The sequence below is a fragment of the Daucus carota genome, chromosome 1 (assembly GCF_001625215.2).
Source record: "Daucus carota subsp. sativus chromosome 1, DH1 v3.0, whole genome shotgun sequence".
NCBI lineage: Eukaryota > Viridiplantae > Streptophyta > Magnoliopsida > Apiales > Apiaceae > Daucus > Daucus carota.
In genome coordinates this window covers 49,864,271-49,882,803 of record NC_030381.2, presented here as the reverse complement: position 1 = coordinate 49,882,803, position 18,533 = coordinate 49,864,271, and the positions used below count along the sequence as shown (strand labels likewise).

The window sequence follows — 18,533 nt, the reverse complement described above, 5'->3', positions numbered from 1 at the left end:
TAAATCTAAACACACTTGGGCCAAGTGAACATGGGTAGGGCTTATGTTTGGGCTTCACGCAGTCTGAATCTGATTTGATTAAAGGGTCCTGGTTTGTTTTATCGCAGGTCTCTTTTTTTTTTGACAGATGTTTTATCGCAAGTCTAAAATCATTGAATATGGGTAGTATGTTTTTTGATATCGGACCTTTCCTCAATCATCTCAAATTATGTGTTGGATTATACTTACGTTAACAATTATTTATACTAGCTTTTAACCGGTGCGAAGCATGGACGACTATATTATTCTTAATTTATTATTTATAATTTAAATTTTAATATTATCTTAGTATTATAGATTATTAAATTGGATTTATTATAAATTATATTTAAAAGGATTATATTTAAAAGGATAATGATAAATTTTTTATCTTGTAATACAAGTTGAGTGTTTTTAGTTTTTAAAACTGTTTAACATTGTAGACTTCTACTTAGGTAAAAAGAGTACCAAACTAAACAAACATAACTAAACCAAAAATTTGTACGACTATAAATTATACATATATTGGCTTATTATAGTATAGTATAGATCCCGATTTATCAGTCAAGCTCGATAAAACCAGAATAATAAATAAATTCCCCCTAATATCTTCCGTGGATAACTATCACAATAAAAATAAATCAAAATAAATCGAGAACGGTCCTCTACTTTCAAAGAGGTATCTCAATAATGGATCGAAATCTGGAAGGAGGTCCAAATCGATTCAAAATAATAGCAAAAAATTATATAGATAGCCCGTACCTTTCAAAACATGTCTATTTCGTCGAGTCTCTTTTCAAAATAGTACTCAGATCGTTACGTGTTTTATGAGAGCCGAACTTATCACACCAGAAATTATGCTTTCTTGACGACCGTTATTATTCACGATATTATTGTGTTCATTGTTTATTAGAGCTTCGTTCGTCAACCGTGTTGTTATCAAGTTATCGACTTCCTTCACCTTCTAGAACGGATACATGATCTTACAATTTCAAGAAAACATTTGTTTTGATAAATAATCGTCTGACCGTGATTAGTGAAACTCTTTTTGTGAGAAGTTCTCCTTCTCTTGAAGTTACCTAGTTATTTTGTCAGAATTTTTTAAAGGAGTTGTTTCACGTTTTTTACATATTTTCCCCCTACCTACGTTAGTTTTGAATATAGATGTTATTTTTGTGAAGCTCGTTCGAATTTTGCTGAGAACTAGCTTATAGCCCGTGCAAGGCACGGGAGCTTTTTAATTATTTATAAACTTTTTAAATATATTTTAAATGGTGTGAAAGAATTTAATTTATAAATAATAAATTAAAATTGTATGTATCATGCCAATGTATTAAATTCTTTTTATCAAATTTTAAATTATTTTAAGTAGAATATGTGACGCCAACTCCTATTAGATTATATTTATAAATTTATTTTATATTAGAATTATTATAATGTGATTTAAATATTTTTCTAAAAATTTTTATGGTTCGAGATTAAAATTGATAAACACAATTTGTTTTGAATTAAGAAGATGAATCATAAACATGCAATAAGATGGTAGAATTTGCTTTGGATTAAGAAAAAGTTTTTGTATTCGTTCCTCACATAAATCGGGCTTATTAATTTTGAAATATATTAGATAAAAATAATTTTGTGACGGTGCGATTTATATGATTTTACAAATAAAATTGGTAGAAAATATTTATTTTGGATTAAAAAAATCATAAACACGTGAAATTCAGAATTTGTTTTGGATTCAGAAAAGGAATTATAAACATGTAAGTAGATATCAGTTGTCTTATAGAACAGATGTTAATTTTGTTATAATCTAACGGTGCTTACTTGTTCAATATAGGATCCGATGGATAAAAATAATTTTTTGACGGTGTGATTTATACGATTCTATAATTAAAATTTGTAGGAAATATTTATTTTGGATTAAAAAAACCAAAAACACGTGAAAGACAGAATTTGTTTTGGATTCGGAAAAAGAATTATAAACATGCAAGTAGATGTCAGTTTCCTTATAGAACAGAATTTAATTTTGTTCTAATCTAACGGTGCTTATTTGTTCAATATACGATCCAACGGATGATAAGCTTTTGGACCAGAGGACCATGCGACCAAATTATCTCCCTTGCGCTTATTATATATAAGTATATAATATGGTATAGACTACTTGAGCACCATATTGTTCCGTGCTCAAATATCAGCTCGGGTATTTTCTCTACTTTTTCCAAAAAATGGAATTAGTCATTGTTTAAAAGGTGAAAATGAATTTCGTTCACATTTTTAATAAAATTTAATAGAAATTTAATAAACGTCATTATTTAAAACACAAAAATTAAAACCCGAATTTGAAGAATTGATCAAATTTCTTAAATCTGTTTTCCTCAACCACGACACTTGTTATGCGCGTCGTGGTCTTGCCGCAAACATCAACAGTCAACACTCAACACAATCATGCTCGATGCATGCACATCTGTTTTCGAAAATGTATATTCTCAAGTTTGATGTAGGTTCGTTTATGTGAAAGTTTTTACATACTGAGTTTATAGGCAATATATAGATTAAAATTATGATTTATAACTTATAATGACCTAATATAATAAGTGTTCAGTTTAAATAAAGAGATAAATTTGATAGATTATTTTATTTAAATATTGACATTGATTTTATTTAAAAAATCATTAAAATAGAATAAACTGATCAAAATATATCATACTGAAATTCGATTTTAAGTTAGCTTTGGACGTTTTTCTAATTTTAAACTAATTTTAATTCATTATATAAATAAAAGATTAATTATCTAGTTGGTCACTAAAGCGGGTTTAATGTATCAAATTAGTCACTGAACTCAAAACGGTATCAAGAGTGTCACTGAAGTGGCCATACATATCAAACAAGTACCTTGAAATATAAGTTCAAGCAGTAAAAATATTATTTATAAAGTTTTACAAATTATTTTTGAATGTCACCAAAACCAAGTAAAAGGTTATGACTTCTAATATTTATGATAATATATTTAGATTTTATCAAGTTTATTTATTATTTATTTTTAATTAAAACAAAGAAAATAATTATATAATAAAATATAAATAATAAATAAACTTGATAAAATATAAATATATTATTTTAAATACTAGAAGTCATAATCTTTTAGTTGGTTTTGGTAACATTTAAAAATAATTTGTAAAACTTTATAAATAATATTTTTGCTACTTGAACTCATATTTCAAGATACTTGTTTGATATTTATGGTGACTTTAGTGACCAACTTGATACCGTTTTGAGTTCAGTGACCAACTTGATACATCAAGACCACTTCAGTGATCAACTTGATAATTAACCCTGTAAATAAATGTTTTAATTCAAAATTGAAAATAATTTAAAATTTGAATATTTAAGCCATAAAACATACGGTACTCAACATTGTTTGAATGTATTTTTCAAGAGTAATGCATTCCACGTGGTTGACGGTAAACCACTCCAGTTCTATTTTCATCCCCCGTCCACCGACACTTGCCTTCGCTGCGGTTAACTCAGGTTCATAATTGCGAGTGCTTGACAGGTTTTATAAGTTGGATGCCTTTTTTTTTTTTTTTTTTTTTTAACGTGGGTAGCGCGGTCGCTATTTTTGATGCGCATTGGATAAACCCACGAGCTCACGTGATAACCTGCAAACTAAGTGAACCAATGTAAAAAAGTTATTATTTTTAAAAAAATGAATTTCAATGTCATTTTCTGAAAAAATATCCTAACTATCACTTCAAAACGCAACTTCGTGCTGCGTTTTAATTTTATGAAAAAAACACGACTTGAAATTACGTTTTTAACTGAAACCACAATTTAAAATTGTGTTTTTGTCCCACATTGTGAAGACATGGAATTGCAGTTTCAATTAACATTATGGACTATTTTTTCAGAAAATGATAATAGAGACCTTTTTCTACTAAATAGTAATATTTGAAGCCAAAACCCTAATAAATTATAAGAAAAAAAATTATCTACATACATAAAATAAGAACTACAATAAGATAAAACATAAAAAATATTATATACTTGTATACAATAAGCGTAAGGAAGATAATTTGGTTGAATGGTCTCGTTATCATCCGTTGTATCAGGATAAATAAGCACTCTTAGATTAGAAAAAAGAAAATATAAGTCAATTGGTATCTACTTGCATAATTCCTTTTTTTAATTCAAAATATATTCTGACTTTCACATATATGTGATTTCTTTTTTAAATTCAAATCAGATATTATTAATCAATTTTAATTCTGGAAGCATGTAAATCACATCATTATAAAATTAATTTTATCTAATATATGTTCTTAAAGAACATATTAAATAAAAATAATATTATTCAAAATATTAATAAGACACAATAAATAAAAAAAGATATATTTTATAAGAAACTATTACTTGATTGATACATATGGAAAAAAATTTAACTTGGGTAAGCTGGAAAAAACGGAAAGGTAATTTATAAAAACTCAAAAAAAAAAAATCATATGTATAATTATAAATGAAAACCCGGACCTCATACCTCCTCACTAAGGTCGTACACGTGTTTGTGCATTCTACTTACATGTATAATTATTTTTATTAATCCAAGATAATCATGATTACCCATATTAATTCTAAAATCATGGAAAAACAAATAAATATATTAGATATCATAGTTATAATATAAAACATATTTATAAATATAATTTAATAGAAATTTGTGTCACATGTATAAAACTGTAGCATACAAATACATATAAAAAAATAAATTAAAAACACGATGTGAAGATACCGTAATAAAAGTTGATATCACATATAAAACGTCCAATACAAATATGAATCAACCAAAAATATTACACAGAACATAATCTTTAACTTTCACTAGAACACTAAAATCTTCGAAACATATAAATGGTCAAGGCATTGAACATAAATCACTCCATATCATATCATGCTCATCGACATTTTTTTTCATTCTTCTAATAATTGTTACACAAAATTTTGTTAATATCAAAATATGAATGTGTAAGAGGGATAAAAAGTAAACATATGATTTTAAGAACAATTTATCAAAACTACACAAGAAGATCAACAAAGAGCTGACTATAATAAATAATTTCTCGAACAATATAACAATACTACTAAACAAGTATGAGTCAAAGATAAAAAATAAGACGTAAACAGATAAGAGTTTAGCACAATACCAGTTTTGATTAAAAAAACAAAGTTTCATATTTAATTTTTTATTTAATGGAAATTATGATTTATTATGGATAAATATTTTTTCCCAACATTTTAAGTATATTAAAAAGTTATAAAATTATTAAATTAATGAATATTATAAGTGAGCAAAAAATGGTTAAAAAGATAAAGTGTTACTCTATCTTATTTTTAAGAAAGGTTGCTTCCTAGGACAAAAAAAACCGTGGACCCACTCACCATACGCAGTGTCTTTCCTTAATGAGATCCAAAACGTACCAACCACGGGACAACAATTACAAGTGCTTGAATTTTCAACACCAGTCCGCCAAGGTTGTCTTTTTTCTTTCTTCCCAATTTTTTCTTTTAATTTTCTCCTGCAAATTTATATCTAATTATATATACACGTAATAAAAAAGGGTGAAAAAAAGAAACAGACGAGAAAGATTTTGCAAGATTTTTGTGCGTATATAATCACCTTCTTCGTATCTGTATGTTTTCATCTCTTTCTTCAGAGAGAGATACAGAGAGAGAGAGATTTGTAGTTGCATATATACATACATTTTGTGTGTATACATAAAATAATGGAGTTTCAAGAAAATGGGAAAGGTGGTAACAAGTACAGGAGAATGGATGAATTAATAGAAGAAGATAATGATTTGTCAAATGGTGATTTTAATCAACGAGAGAGAACAGATAATACCAAGAGATATGTTATAGCTTGTGCCATTTTTGCCTCTCTTAATTCTGTGCTTCTTGGTTATGGTAGGTAGATTTGACTCTTGTTTTTTAATTGGTTGTGTTGTCTGATCCCAATTTTTTTGATTATTTTAATACTTTTGATTATTTTATTGCATTTTGTTACATGTTTGTTTTGTGATCTGGACTTGGTAGTCATAGACTAGTTTGATCTCATCATGGTCACACAAATCTAGTTCTTGGTTTCTGCCCCTTATTTGTAGATTGCAAAAAATTCGAACACATGACTATTTCTATAAACCCTTTATCACTAGACTATCCCGATCCTCGATTTACACTTCTCTGGGATAAAAGAATCTAAGTAGTCATCTGGGATGTAATGCACACACAGTCTTTCACCTCTTACCTCCTAAAGTTGTTATTGAAGTTTGAATTGTGAATTTCCAATTAGCAAAGGCAAAACTCTTTCAGTGACATGTTCTTATAATCTTTGCAGTGTAGCTAATTGTTAGTAGATTCTGGTTTATTCTAGCAACACTACTCAAAGAAAGGCTAAAGGAAAATAATATTATTTATTATGAACTATATATTGTATCTTCTGGACATGAATTTTGTGTTTAGAGAGAGATACCTTCACAAAATACACTTGTTGAACTGTACAAGATCCGTTACTTCTCTAATACTTTGAGGTTTTAGAAGAGGTCAATTCAACATAGGATCACAACTCCGGTATATCTAATATTTTCCAATTGAGGGCATAATTGATTAATTGTTAGTTTTTTTGTTCCTGGATAGGATTGTGTTGTGCCTTCTGTGAGATTTAATGGCGGTCCAATTGCACGAGTGAGCGAGAGTATTAAATTCTGTGATAACCGTTTAGTGATTTCATATATTCATTTAAAAATACACACACTAAAAGTTGATCTGTGCTTGCAGGGTGATTCATAAGGAGATAGGGAATTACCTATATATTAGAACTGCATTTTGTAATTTAAGCATTATATTGCAATGTGTGTGTGTGCGTATTTAATTACATCTCCAGTACCAATCTTTCACAGATGTGGGGGTAATGAGCGGAGCCATTATATTTATTCAAGAAGATTTGAAGATCACTGAGGTGCAAGAAGAAGTACTCGTTGGAATCTTGAGCATAATTTCTCTTCTGGGTAGTTTAATTGGAGGGAAAACATCAGACGCGATAGGTAGAAAATGGACAATGGCATTTGCAGCAATTGTCTTTCAGACTGGAGCAGCTATAATGGCTTTAGCTCCGTCTTTCAAAGTACTTATGTTAGGTAGGCTTTTTGCTGGGGTTGGGATAGGCTTTGGAGTCATGATTGCCCCGGTTTATATATGTGAGATAGCACCTGCAGTTGCGAGAGGCTCTCTAACCTCCTTCCCTGAAATTTTCATAAATTTAGGAATCCTTCTTGGTTATGTCTCAAACTATGTATTTTCAGGACTACCTGTCCACATAAATTGGAGGGTCATGATTGCTGTTGGAATTCTTCCCTCAGCTTTTATTGGTTGTGCTCTCTTCTTTATCCCTGAGTCGCCTAGGTGGTTGGTAATGAAACATCGTATTGATGATGCAAGATTAGTGCTTTTAAAAACAATTGAAAATGAAAGAGAAGTGGAGGAAAGATTGGCAGAAATACAGAAAGCTGCAGGGCATGGAAATGCTGAACAGTATGAAGAAAAAGCTGTCTGGCGTGAACTGCTACATCCTTCCCCTGGAGTTTTAAGAATGCTAATAACTGGTTGTGGAATTCAGTGTTTTCAACAGATTACAGGTATTGACACGACTGTGTACTACAGCCCTATAATATTTCAGACTGCTGGGATATCGGATAAGACCAGGCTTCTTGCTGCAACGGTTGCTGTGGGGTTCACGAAAACAACATTCATATTGGCAGCTATAATACTTATTGATAAAATAGGGAGAAAGCCCCTGCTTTATGTGAGTACAATCGGGATGACTATTTGTTTGTTTACTTTAGGACTAACACTGACGTTTCTGGAAAATAGTAAATTTGGAATTGCTATGGCTATTGTAACCGTGTGTGGAAATGTAGCTTTCTTCTCAGTGGGAATCGGGCCGATATGTTGGGTCATGACATCTGAAATTTTCCCTCTCCGGCTTAGAGCTCAAGCATCAGCAATTGGTTCAGTGGGGAACCGGGTTAGTAGTGGCGTCGTTGCTATGACTTTCCTGTCTATCAGCGAAACTATCACTATGGGAGGAACATTCTTTAGCTTTTCAGCGATTTCAGCTCTCGCTGTTGCTTTCGTTTACAAGTGTGTTCCAGAGACAAAGGGAAAAACCTTAGAAGAGATTGAAATGCTTTTCCAGAATGAAGAACATTGGAGAGGTAATGCAGTGGAGCTTGATGATGTCGAACATTTAGTACAGAACCAGTAACTAGATAAATGTGTGCGTGTTTTTTTTTTAATTGAAAATTTCACTGAAGTAAGAAGACAGATTGTGATTATACAAAGAGTTCAGAACATATTTCTGGAATTAGATTCATTGAGATATCGTAGCACAGTTTTATTGCTTATTGTGTGCTCTGAATCATCTACATTTACCTTTCTCTCATATTGAAAATTTGACTAAAAAAAGTTAGGTTTCTTTGTGTTGACTCCAACTTGCAAGCCTTAGGTGTTCTTGCCAGGCTCTAGGTGAAATTTTTAATCCAAAGTGATCTAATCTGTTAACAGGATACATAATCAATTTAGCCGATCAATATAGCCAACCATTTACATATTCCCCTCGGAGATGCTCTTATACCTTCAAAATGGTTATCTTTACTCCTTTAGGCAAAATGGGGCGCGTGCTGATGCTTCTAATGATCCAAATGTACTGAAGGGTAATGCAATAAGATGAAGATAGGGATAGCTCATAAGTCATAGAGGTTCTGTACCACACCAGCTCTATTACCTGGTCGTTGATCTTGGTTCCTTTGGTTATTCTCTTACTCACCGTCTCTCGACCGCGATGGCATCATAACCATGACATGAGTCTACTTGCTTAACCAATAATGAGGTTGTTCGTAAACACTGCAACCTGATGTTTGCTCTGAATCTTCCATATTATCCGAATATCAACATGGTTGTACGTGGAATAAGACATTCATAAATGATTAATTAGACGTTATTAACAAAGTTGAATGTCTAATGTCTGATAGTTCCGAGAAACCGTTTTGCTCTCAATTCACAACTTTATCATGCTGAGCTTCTCATATCATGGACGGGAAACTGAATATAGATACCTTTGTATAAAAACAGAAGAAGATCCAGAAGCTTGATCTTCGCTGGAATCTCCAACAGAGGCTGGTAGTTGACACTGAAGTAAAATGGACGGTGATGACAAATCCAAAAGCCAGACCAGATTTTTCAGGAAAAATAGAGTAAATCAAGAGCAAAGCTGGAAATTAAGTTGCAAGGAGAGTGAAGGCTACATGTTGAGAAACAATACAACTTTTTCAAGTTGAACATTGCATCAATATATAATACAGCAACAGCAACGTCAACATTAACATACATACTCTCAAGTACAAAGTGTACACTCCAGTAAAGTAAATTCAACAAGTAACTGCTTAATGCTTATATCGACTTGCTAGAGTAATATAGTGCCTTATATATTGCTATACGAGAGTAACTGCTAGTTTTATCCAACAAAAACAACACCACATCGCCACGTACACACCCTGCTAGGAGAAAGCTTCTTAAAATCTTGTCATACATGTAATGGTAGTGGCATAAACTGAACAAGTAGTTAATCTGGTAAAATGGCATAACAAGTTACTGATAGTTAGTTTTTCTAGCATTACAGTCACCTCATTTTTTGTTTATTAACTGCATCAATTGATCACTCATCCTTTCAAATTCTGCCTTGGCAGCATTATAGGTCTCAAATGCCACAGAAGCCTCATTCTTCTTTGCGTTCAATCCCCTGAGTTCCACTTCAATTTCAGAGTGTGTAAGTTTTAGTCGATCCCTCTCTTGTGTCATAGACTTCACCCTCTCTCCCTCCTCATACAACTCCTCTGTAAGCATACGCAAGGCATCTGTCATCTCTTCTTTCTTAACCATCAGACAATTAACCTTCGACTTAGCTTCAGACAGATTTTCTTCAGCAAATAATAACTCCTGTTTCACCTTAGAAAAATACTGCGCTTGTTCAAAATAATGAGCCTTCATGTCCCAGTCATTCCAAGCTTCCTTGTCCTTAGCAGCAGATTGTACCTTTTGGTGTTGGACAATCAGTTTATTAACTTCACTCTTAAATGAGGTAAAATTATCTCCCAACACTTCCAGCACATCATAGCAGTTACTAGCAAGGATCTTCATTTCAGTGGTGCTCAGATTGCCGGCAGAATTTTTAAGACGGGCCACTAATTCAGATTTAAAGACACATGCTGCATCTATTAGGCGTTGACGATCCTCCTCTGTCCGTTCTTGTTCATGGAGGAAGAGGCGATCATGTTTTGGCTTTTCTTCCACGGGTGAAGAAGGAAGCTCCACCACTGGTACCCCATCCATAGTTTCCGCAGTTTCCTCAGGTACCATTTCTTGACCTACATAAATGAAATTATATGACCATATCAATGTGATAAAATCATCTCACTGTAACATGATTTTAACAACCAATAATCTCTTTGAAGCTAACATGAAACATCTAAACAGCCACTTAAATATTCTAAAACTATGTGATGGCATATAACCATGTACATATTCAAGCTGTCTAAACAAAACAAGGCAACTGACAAAAATTTACAAATTAACAAAAACTGTGAAACTATAATATGGCTCCCTAGTGATGATACATCTCCGTAATCATAGAATTTGTTGTAAACCATGTACAGAGTCCAGATCAAGAGTCGAGACATTTTACTTGCATATTACTGATTCAAAGTCCTGACCTTGTCCACTCTTAGAGATTTGTACTAATCAAGACCAAGAAAGAACCGAATGAAAGCACACAGTCTTAATAATCGCAACTGCAACCTCTGATAAAAATGACATTACTGCAAATCACAAGATCTTGCCCTAATCTTATAACTTTAGATATATTATTACAAATCTTGAAAGTCATTATATTTAAGATCAAAATCTTTATCATCACAGCTGCAGGCTGCAGCATTTGAAAAAAAACAGTACTTTCAAATAACTCTAATCACATGATCCTGCCCCTAACTCATTATTTGTTTTACACTAAATTAACCACTGCATTAAATATAAATAAGCACAAACATAAAGAAAAAGGGGATCAAATTTCACATCACATTTAGGCTTAAGCCACTGCATTTAGCATAAATGAGCACAAATTTAAACAAAATTTCGAAAAATAAAGAAAAGGGTTTCACCAATAGCGAGTGGTGGGAGTTGCTGCTTATTTCCAGCTGGTGCACTCATCTTCTTCTTCTCGCTGTTACACTTTCTGATAGCCGTTATTCTTGGAAGCTCTTCTTCATTTTCCGAAGAGTCCGAGGCATCGTTGGCATAGACTACACTCTGACGAAATCTGCTTGATCTTCTTACATTTGGTGGCTCTGATCTTTGCTCCAATTTCCTTGATTTTCTTACCATTTTCTTTTCTTGAAATTTTTCACAGTTGAGCTTCACTAGTTTTTGCTGTAAATGCAAGACTACACTATAGTTGTGCAGAGAGATAAATAAATAGGAACATTAATGTGGTGTGGTGGGAGTGCTTTATTGTTTTCTAAGCAGGTTTAGTAAATGTGTGAACCAACGGTCTGTTGCTGTGTTCATGTATAGACACAGAGAACTTATGATTTTTGAAGGGTCTGGTTGAGTGACAAAAAGCAAAGCAGAAATGGTATGTGATCAGTAGATTTGCCAGAAAAGAAAACAAGACAAGACCCCCTTCTTTTCAAATGCCTGTTTAATGCAAATGGCTTTTGTAACGTGTGTGACATGCACATACTAAAAACTACCAACTAAATTTTATAAATTTAAATTATTTCAATTGATTCTTATTTTTAATAATCATGAGTACCCGACATATACAAAAGTTAAACTAATCGAAATGAAGTAAATGAATAAAATTCGGTGCTTAGCATGCACACCAAAATCCGTCACTCTCGTTTTTTTATATTTTCTTATATTGTTTAATACGTATTTCAAGTTGCATATAAAATTTAGTTTTATAACTTATTTTTAAATCTTTTTATATAAATATTAAAATATTAAATTTATGAGGTATATGTTTGACTCACTTCGTTTCGAATATCTATTTAATAACATATGTATGTTTTGAGTTCTGGACTGATAACTCGGACAAGTATTAGAAATCAGTTTTATCGGATGATAAACATGTTCAAATTGGTTTTACCCAAAAAGATAAATATAAAATAGTGTTAGCCGCCTTTTTAGTTATATTTATAAATTTTAAAATATAATATAAAAATATTTTGAATAAAATCAGATAATGAATCATGTTCTGAAAATATTAAAATTCTTATTTTTCAAATTTTATTTTATTATTACTGTCGATGACAGTTATAATTATTTACTTGCAATATCCTTTCGAAATTCATCGTGAAAAAAAAGAAAATTACTAACAATTCGGTGAAAGCACATGAGCGTCCTCAACTCCTCGTCGTCATGGATAAAGTAATTCGAAAAAGCTGACGAGGATTATTGTCATTATCTAGTATGGCCGCGGATGGATAAGGTTAAAAGAAAATTTTCAATTTTATTCATAATAAAACTATGCCATTACTGTAGTAATAAACTAATTAAGCTAAACAAAGATAAGATTTAAAAGACTTTTTATCTATTGACCAATTAAACCTCGTTTGGTCTTCTCTTTCCTACACTATTACACGTACTCTTGTAGATAAACACAACTACTTTTTTGCATCTGTAACTCTGTTTCTCCTCCCCTGCATCTCTCCCTATATATAGTCTCGCAGATTGTAGGTAATACTCACATTCACATCATTATTATTCATTGCCATTTGTTTGTTTTAGATCTTGCTTCAAAAAATCTGTGCTTTCTTTTAAAAAAAATCTGTGTGTTGTTCTTGAAATTGTGACAAAAATGTTGGGAATATTCAACAAGGAGTTGGTGAATGCACCAAAGGAGCTCAACAGCCCTCTTCCTCCAATGGAAGGTTCTGCCAAGAGGGTGACTCAGAAGCCCAAACAAGTGGATCCTCAAGAGTGTTTGAAGGGGTTCTTGTCAGCTCATTCAAATGCTTTCTCTCTTTCCTTTGCAAACAATGGAGCTGCTCTTGCTTTTGCTCCTCCTGCTCACCCTAATCAAAGGTCAGTTTGTTTCTACCAACATTTATTGAAAATTATGCATGTTTGATTCATGATCTGATAGGGTGTATTGTTTGTGTGATGGTCTAGGTTGTTCAGTGGAGTGGATGACATATACTGTTCTTTCTTGGGGAGTTTGAACAATTTGAGTAGCCTTAACAAGCAGTATGGTCTGTCAAAGTGTGGGAATGAGGCCTTGTTTGTGATCGAGGCCTACAAGACTCTGCGCGATAGGGGTCCGTACCCTGTGCACCAGGTTCTTAAGGATCTTGAGGGCAGTTTTGGATTTGTGCTGTTTGACACTAAGGCCAGTACTGTGTTTGTTTCTTTGAGTGGTGATGGAGGAGTCAAGCTCTTCTGGGGCATTGCTTCTGATGGTTCTGTCATGATTTCGGATGATTTGGACCTCATCAAAGCCAGTTGTGCTAAATCTTTCGCCCCTTTCCCTACCGGTTAGTAACCATATGTTTTTATGTATTAATTATGATGTTTGTCTTTGAAAGATTTACTGATCTGGATTGGTTTGATCAGGGTGCATGTATCATAGTGAAGGAGGATTGATGAGTTTCGAGCACCCTACAAACAAATTGATGGCAATGCCGAGGGTAGACAGTGAGGGGCTCATGTGTGGATCAAACTTTAAAGTTGATGTTTACTCCAAGACCAAAAGCATGCCAAGGGTTGGTAGTGAAGCCAATTGGGCTGCCGTTTGGGGACAACAAGCCGAGCACTTGTAACTTCTATCATCATCATCATCTTCTCGTGTGCTTATGGATTAATGGCTGAAGACATTAAAATTGTTGATCTAACTAGTTAGCAAAACAATGTTCTTTAATCAAGTTGTTTTTCTCTATCATTTATCTTTTTTTTGCTCTGCAAGTTGTCCTAAATTTGTTGGCTTTTGCCTTCTGTAAATAAGTTCTGAGAATGCAAGCTTTTGATATTTGACAAGTGATCAATTTATATGACCATTTCATACTATTCTCAACCTTTTCAATTTCTCTTAGAAGTGGAATGAATAATATGTACCAAACAATACTAAAAAGAACTTACAATGATGAGGTATGTTTATTAAAGAAAAATTAGTAAATTAAGCGAAACAACACAATGAGCCTCGCAGCGTAGATCCCTCTCTGCTGTCAGAGTCAAAAATCTCTCTTCTTCCACATACAACTCCTCTGTAAGCATAATTAATCCACATGTCAGCTCTTCTCTTTCAAGATTTATAATATCTGCATTACTTTCAGCTGTAAGCTCAAGTAATGCACTTGCCAGCTCTTCTTTCAAGCTTCAAAAAATCTGCTTTAGTCTCAGCTGTAGACACTTTGTTTTGAGCTCTGGCTAACTTTTGTCTCACTTCAGACATTAAGTTCATTTGGTGAATATAACGAGACATTATCTCCCACTCATTCCAATTTTCTTTCTTTTTAGCAGCGAATGCTAACTCTGGGTGTTGGGCAATTAGTCTGTTAACTTCAGTGCTAAAAGATGTATAAGTATCTCCTAAATCTTCAAGTGTATTGTAACACTTCTCAGCAAGGATGATCATGTCCAACAAACACCGTCGTAGGCTTTACTTCACTTGCATTCTGTTTCATTTTCCTCTCTAGCATCCTCGATTATAGTAGGCATACCAGATTGAGAGACTAATGAGCTGGCTCTTGTTCCAGAATTAGATTGTAGCAGTATTGCTTCTTGGGGCAGAATTAGATTGGAGTGACTAGTGAAGAACTTGTGTGTGAGGGTGGAGAGGATGAAATAAAGAGTTGCACTTGAGTATGCTGTGGATGCACAAATTTAGCCTCAGGATAAAGATTCTGCATGACTAAGTGAGTGAACAATCCCTTTGTTTGCATACACATTTGCGGTCTGCACACCTCAATTTTCTATACTAAGTTCCCCTGCATAGATGATTTAGTGATAATCACAATTTTTTTAAAAAAATTATCAGAAAAATCTTTTTCACAAATTTTTCAAGAGAGAAATTTTTCCTGTTAAATTTTCTAGAATTTTCTTTTCATGAAATAATTTGTCGAGAAACAAAGCAGAAACATGAACAACAAATATAGAAGTCCTGTAACTCATACAAAATATGCAATATCAACACAACACTATCAGAACTCATTTTAAATAAAAAGAAGAGTTGTCCTCCTCACTGTCATGCTCTGCTCTCAGATTTCCATAACTTATGTCTCATAAGCACCAAACTTACTGTCGAATGACCTTCTGATATGGTCAATATGTGTTGAAGCAAAGCCTGAAAGAAGAGCATTATGAAGCTGGCTCTTGGCTGTCAGATGAATTTCAAATATCATGCGTTGTCGTAGATAGTACTTCAGGTATTACTGATAACATCGAATTAGGAGCTAAGGTCTTAATCTACATACTATTCCATTGAGTTGCTGATTCAAGATTTTATCAGAACAATGCAAATAGAGGTTCAAGGCGGGATATGATACTCAACAATACTGTACACATGTTCAGAAGGTATTGCTGATAGCAGACCATTGCAATCCCGAAACTACTAGCAAAAGTTTGAAATATAATCTAATTGAGTATATAATTTAAAACAGAAAATCAAGCATTATAGCTGAAGAAGAAACCAGAGAGGGAATTTTATATAAATCTGAGGAAGGATCAACTATGTTCCTTAATCACTAGGTACCGACAAAGCAAAAAAAAAGATATATACTTTATAGAAATCATTAAATAGATAGGCCAAATATTTTGGGCTCCTATATATTATGTTCAGGATATGCATCAAAACTTTCTTGTATAGCCACTGACCAGACTAAAAAAGCTCAAGATGAGGCTTTGACAATATTAACTATATTTTTGTCTGTGCAAGTAGTGTCACCACAGTACAAAATCATCAAAAAGGGAAAACAATTATGTATCACAAATGACAAGTGTTTTCGAGTTAACATATATAATAAATATCTTACGACACGCCACCAAGATTAATCTTACTACAGAAACCTCAGTTTCAGTTTAAATATAGAATTAAGACCGCCACTTGCAATCCCTTAAATCTCACCAGCCATTATAGAATACTTTCTGTAAACCAGAACAAAATTTGGTGAAAATGACAAATGCCAAACAATGCAATGATTTCCACATGGATTTCTACATCAATCAACCAAAACTAAATAAATTACCTGAAAGTAAAAAAAGATTTAAACCATCACCTTCTATCATTACAGAGCTCAACTGCAAGAGTAGCTATACAGCAAAAAAAATACTAATAAGTGGCCTACAGGCTACACATGGAGATGTTACTTGCAGATGGCAGACCACACCAGAAGAGACGCCAAGTGCAGATCCAGTGTCCATAAGCCTCATCTTTAGTGGAAACTCCAACAGAGACTGGTTGAGCTCACCTGAAATGAGCAGCGATGAAAAATCTAATGTCAGGACCGAATTCTCAAAGAAAAAAAAGATATACAAGTGGAAAGATTAAAAGTTAAAAAGGAAAGTAAAGCGACAAAGCTTCTAAAAAGGAAGATTCATTCAAGTCAAACATCGCAAGAATGTATAGCACGACAGATAAGAAATAGGCATTTAGATTCTCTAGTGCAACAGATATACCTTGAAAAAGAAACTTGAACAAGTGACTGTTTATATGAAATTGTTAGACTGATACAGTGCCAACTGCGATGTACATTGGAATGTGGAGACAAGACAGAAACTACTAGCTCTACCAACAACAATGACACAGAGCTACACAAGCCCAACAAGAAGAGAACTCCTTTCATCATATGAATAATCAGTGGCATGAACTCAAACATAGTTATTTCTTAAATTCCATAGCTTACTGATAGTTTTTCAAACATTAATATGAATTACCTGATTACTTTTTTACCAACTGAAGCAAGTGATTACTTATCCTCTCAAATTCTTCCTTTGCAGTTTTATAAGCCTCCAATGCCACAGAGGCCGCCTTCTTCTCTGCATCCAATTTTACAAGTCCAATTTCAATATCAGAGTGTGCCTCTTTGAACCGATCCCTTTCTGCTGTCAGATCTTTCACTCTCTTTTCTTCCTCGTACAACTCCTCTGTTATCTTATGCAATGCATCTGCCAGCTCTTCTTTTTTAAACTTCAATAACTCAGCCTTAGTCTTCGCTGCAGAAAGTTTGTCTTGAGCACTGGATAAGTCCTCTCTCGCTTTGGACAGAAACTGCTCTTGGTGAATATAACGAGGCTTAATGTCCCACTCATTCCAATTTTCCTTATATTTAGCAGAGAATTCCACCTTCTGGTGCTGGGCAATCAGTTTCTCTATTTCACTGCGAAATGAGGCATAATCATCTCCTAGTTCTCCCAGTATATTGTAGCACCTACTAGCAAGGTTTATCATATCTTTAGTCCTCATAGTATCTGCAGAGCTGGTGAGACAAGCCACCAAGTTAGATTTAAATACAGCTGCTGCATCCAGGAGGTGTTGACGATCCTCTGCATTCAGAGCCGGATCAAGCAAGAGGATAAGGTCACATTTAAGTCCATCTTCCTCCTCAGGAGAAGGAGGCTTCAACACAGCTACCCCATCACTAGTCCCTCCATGTTGCATTTCTTGACCAACACTAAACAGACTCCTAGCAGATTTTACTTCACTTGCATCCTTCTTCTTCTTTTGTGGTGAAGCTATCTCAGATGCTGTTGCACTACTCTGACAGCCACCCTTAGTTACAGTAGGCGACGCGTTTTTCTTTCTTTTACCAGAATGGGAGACTAAGGATTCGGCTTTTATTCCACCATACTGAGATTGTGAGGGTAGTAGTACTGCTTGGATAGGAGGCACAGGATCTTCTCTTACATCCTCCAATTTAGGAGAAACCAGAGACGAAGATGATAAAGTACAGAGCCGTTCTTGAACATATCGTGGAAGCACAAATTCAACCTTACCATTAAGATTCTTCATGACCAATTTAGAAAACAATCTCTTACTTTGCACACACACTTGCAATGTATCATCCCTATCATCTATAACAAGATCCTTACACAAATAATTAGCAATAATCATAAGGAATCTCGCATAAAAAACAACTCCACTTCTATTCACTACATCACCTAATTTGGTAGATAATTCCTTAAGCAGCAATGCCCCAATATCAATCCCCCTTCCATGCACCAAACTAAACGCAATTTTCTGAATAAACCTAGTTATAACATTATAACCACCACATCTCGGAGCAAAAGCCCTCGTCAGAGTGTCAAAGAAATACGACCACTCCTTCCTAAGATACTTCCTACGTAACTGACTCAACTGCCACGGCCTCCATGCATACTTGATAAATTTCAACATGCAAATAATCTCCTCATCAGTA

At 33.6% G+C, this 18,533-nt stretch overlaps 3 protein-coding genes and 1 long non-coding RNA gene across 5 annotated transcripts; 2 read left to right on the top strand and 2 right to left on the bottom strand.

The window, feature by feature from the left end:
* Window positions 1-3,292: 3,292 nt before the first annotated feature.
* Window positions 3,293-5,821, bottom strand: LOC135149900 (uncharacterized). The gene is made up of 3 exons (XR_010288154.1): window positions 5,693-5,821; window positions 5,455-5,591; window positions 3,293-3,687 (listed from the first exon to the last, which is right to left on the bottom strand). It is a non-coding gene; the product is annotated as an uncharacterized LOC135149900 (long non-coding RNA).
* LOC108206561 (probable polyol transporter 4) lies at window positions 5,422-8,472 on the top strand. Of its 2 annotated transcripts, none has more exons than XM_064085920.1 (2): window positions 5,422-5,547; window positions 6,972-8,472. In XM_064085920.1, the coding sequence occupies exon 2, from the start codon at window positions 6,983-6,985 to the stop codon at window positions 8,333-8,335; it is 1,353 nt and encodes a 450-aa protein (XP_063941990.1). In that variant the 5' UTR covers window positions 5,422-5,547; window positions 6,972-6,982; the 3' UTR covers window positions 8,336-8,472. The 2 variants fall into 2 exon arrangements, with proteins under 2 accessions (XP_063941990.1, XP_017232393.1); XM_017376904.2 differs by lacking the exon at window positions 5,422-5,547 and adding an exon at window positions 5,799-5,979.
* A 1,166-nt stretch (window positions 8,473-9,638) lies between these two features.
* On the bottom strand, window positions 9,639-11,821 carry LOC108215655 (uncharacterized). Its single transcript, XM_017388191.2, has 2 exons — window positions 11,283-11,821; window positions 9,639-10,493 (listed from the first exon to the last, which is right to left on the bottom strand). The coding sequence occupies exons 1-2, from the start codon at window positions 11,503-11,505 to the stop codon at window positions 9,754-9,756; spliced, it is 963 nt and encodes a 320-aa protein (XP_017243680.1). The 5' UTR covers window positions 11,506-11,821; the 3' UTR covers window positions 9,639-9,753.
* Window positions 11,822-12,762: 941 nt separating this feature from the next.
* On the top strand, window positions 12,763-14,187 carry LOC108225044 (stem-specific protein TSJT1). Its single transcript, XM_017399885.2, has 3 exons — window positions 12,763-13,209; window positions 13,297-13,658; window positions 13,738-14,187. The coding sequence occupies exons 1-3, from the start codon at window positions 12,983-12,985 to the stop codon at window positions 13,941-13,943; spliced, it is 795 nt and encodes a 264-aa protein (XP_017255374.1). The 5' UTR covers window positions 12,763-12,982; the 3' UTR covers window positions 13,944-14,187.
* Window positions 14,188-18,533: the final 4,346 nt, after the last annotated feature.

Excerpts from the sequence above, each read along its gene's own strand:
- LOC108206561 (XM_017376904.2), top strand. The coding sequence starts at position 5,799 with ATGGAGTTTCAAGAAAATGGGAAAGGTGGTAACAAGTACAGGAGAATG. Across the intron at positions 5,980-6,971 it reads TTCTGTGCTTCTTGGTTATG|ATGTGGGGGTAATGAGCGGA; the intron begins GTAGGTAGATTT and ends AATCTTTCACAG.
- LOC108215655 (XM_017388191.2), bottom strand. The coding sequence starts at position 11,505 with ATGGTAAGAAAATCAAGGAAATTGGAGCAAAGATCAGAGCCACCAAAT. Across the intron at positions 10,494-11,282 it reads ACTCCCACCACTCGCTATTG|GTCAAGAAATGGTACCTGAG; the intron begins GTGAAACCCTTT and ends TCATTTATGTAG.
- LOC108225044 (XM_017399885.2), top strand. The coding sequence starts at position 12,983 with ATGTTGGGAATATTCAACAAGGAGTTGGTGAATGCACCAAAGGAGCTC. Across the intron at positions 13,210-13,296 it reads CCTGCTCACCCTAATCAAAG|GTTGTTCAGTGGAGTGGATG; the intron begins GTCAGTTTGTTT and ends GTGATGGTCTAG. Across the intron at positions 13,659-13,737 it reads TTTCGCCCCTTTCCCTACCG|GGTGCATGTATCATAGTGAA; the intron begins GTTAGTAACCAT and ends TGGTTTGATCAG.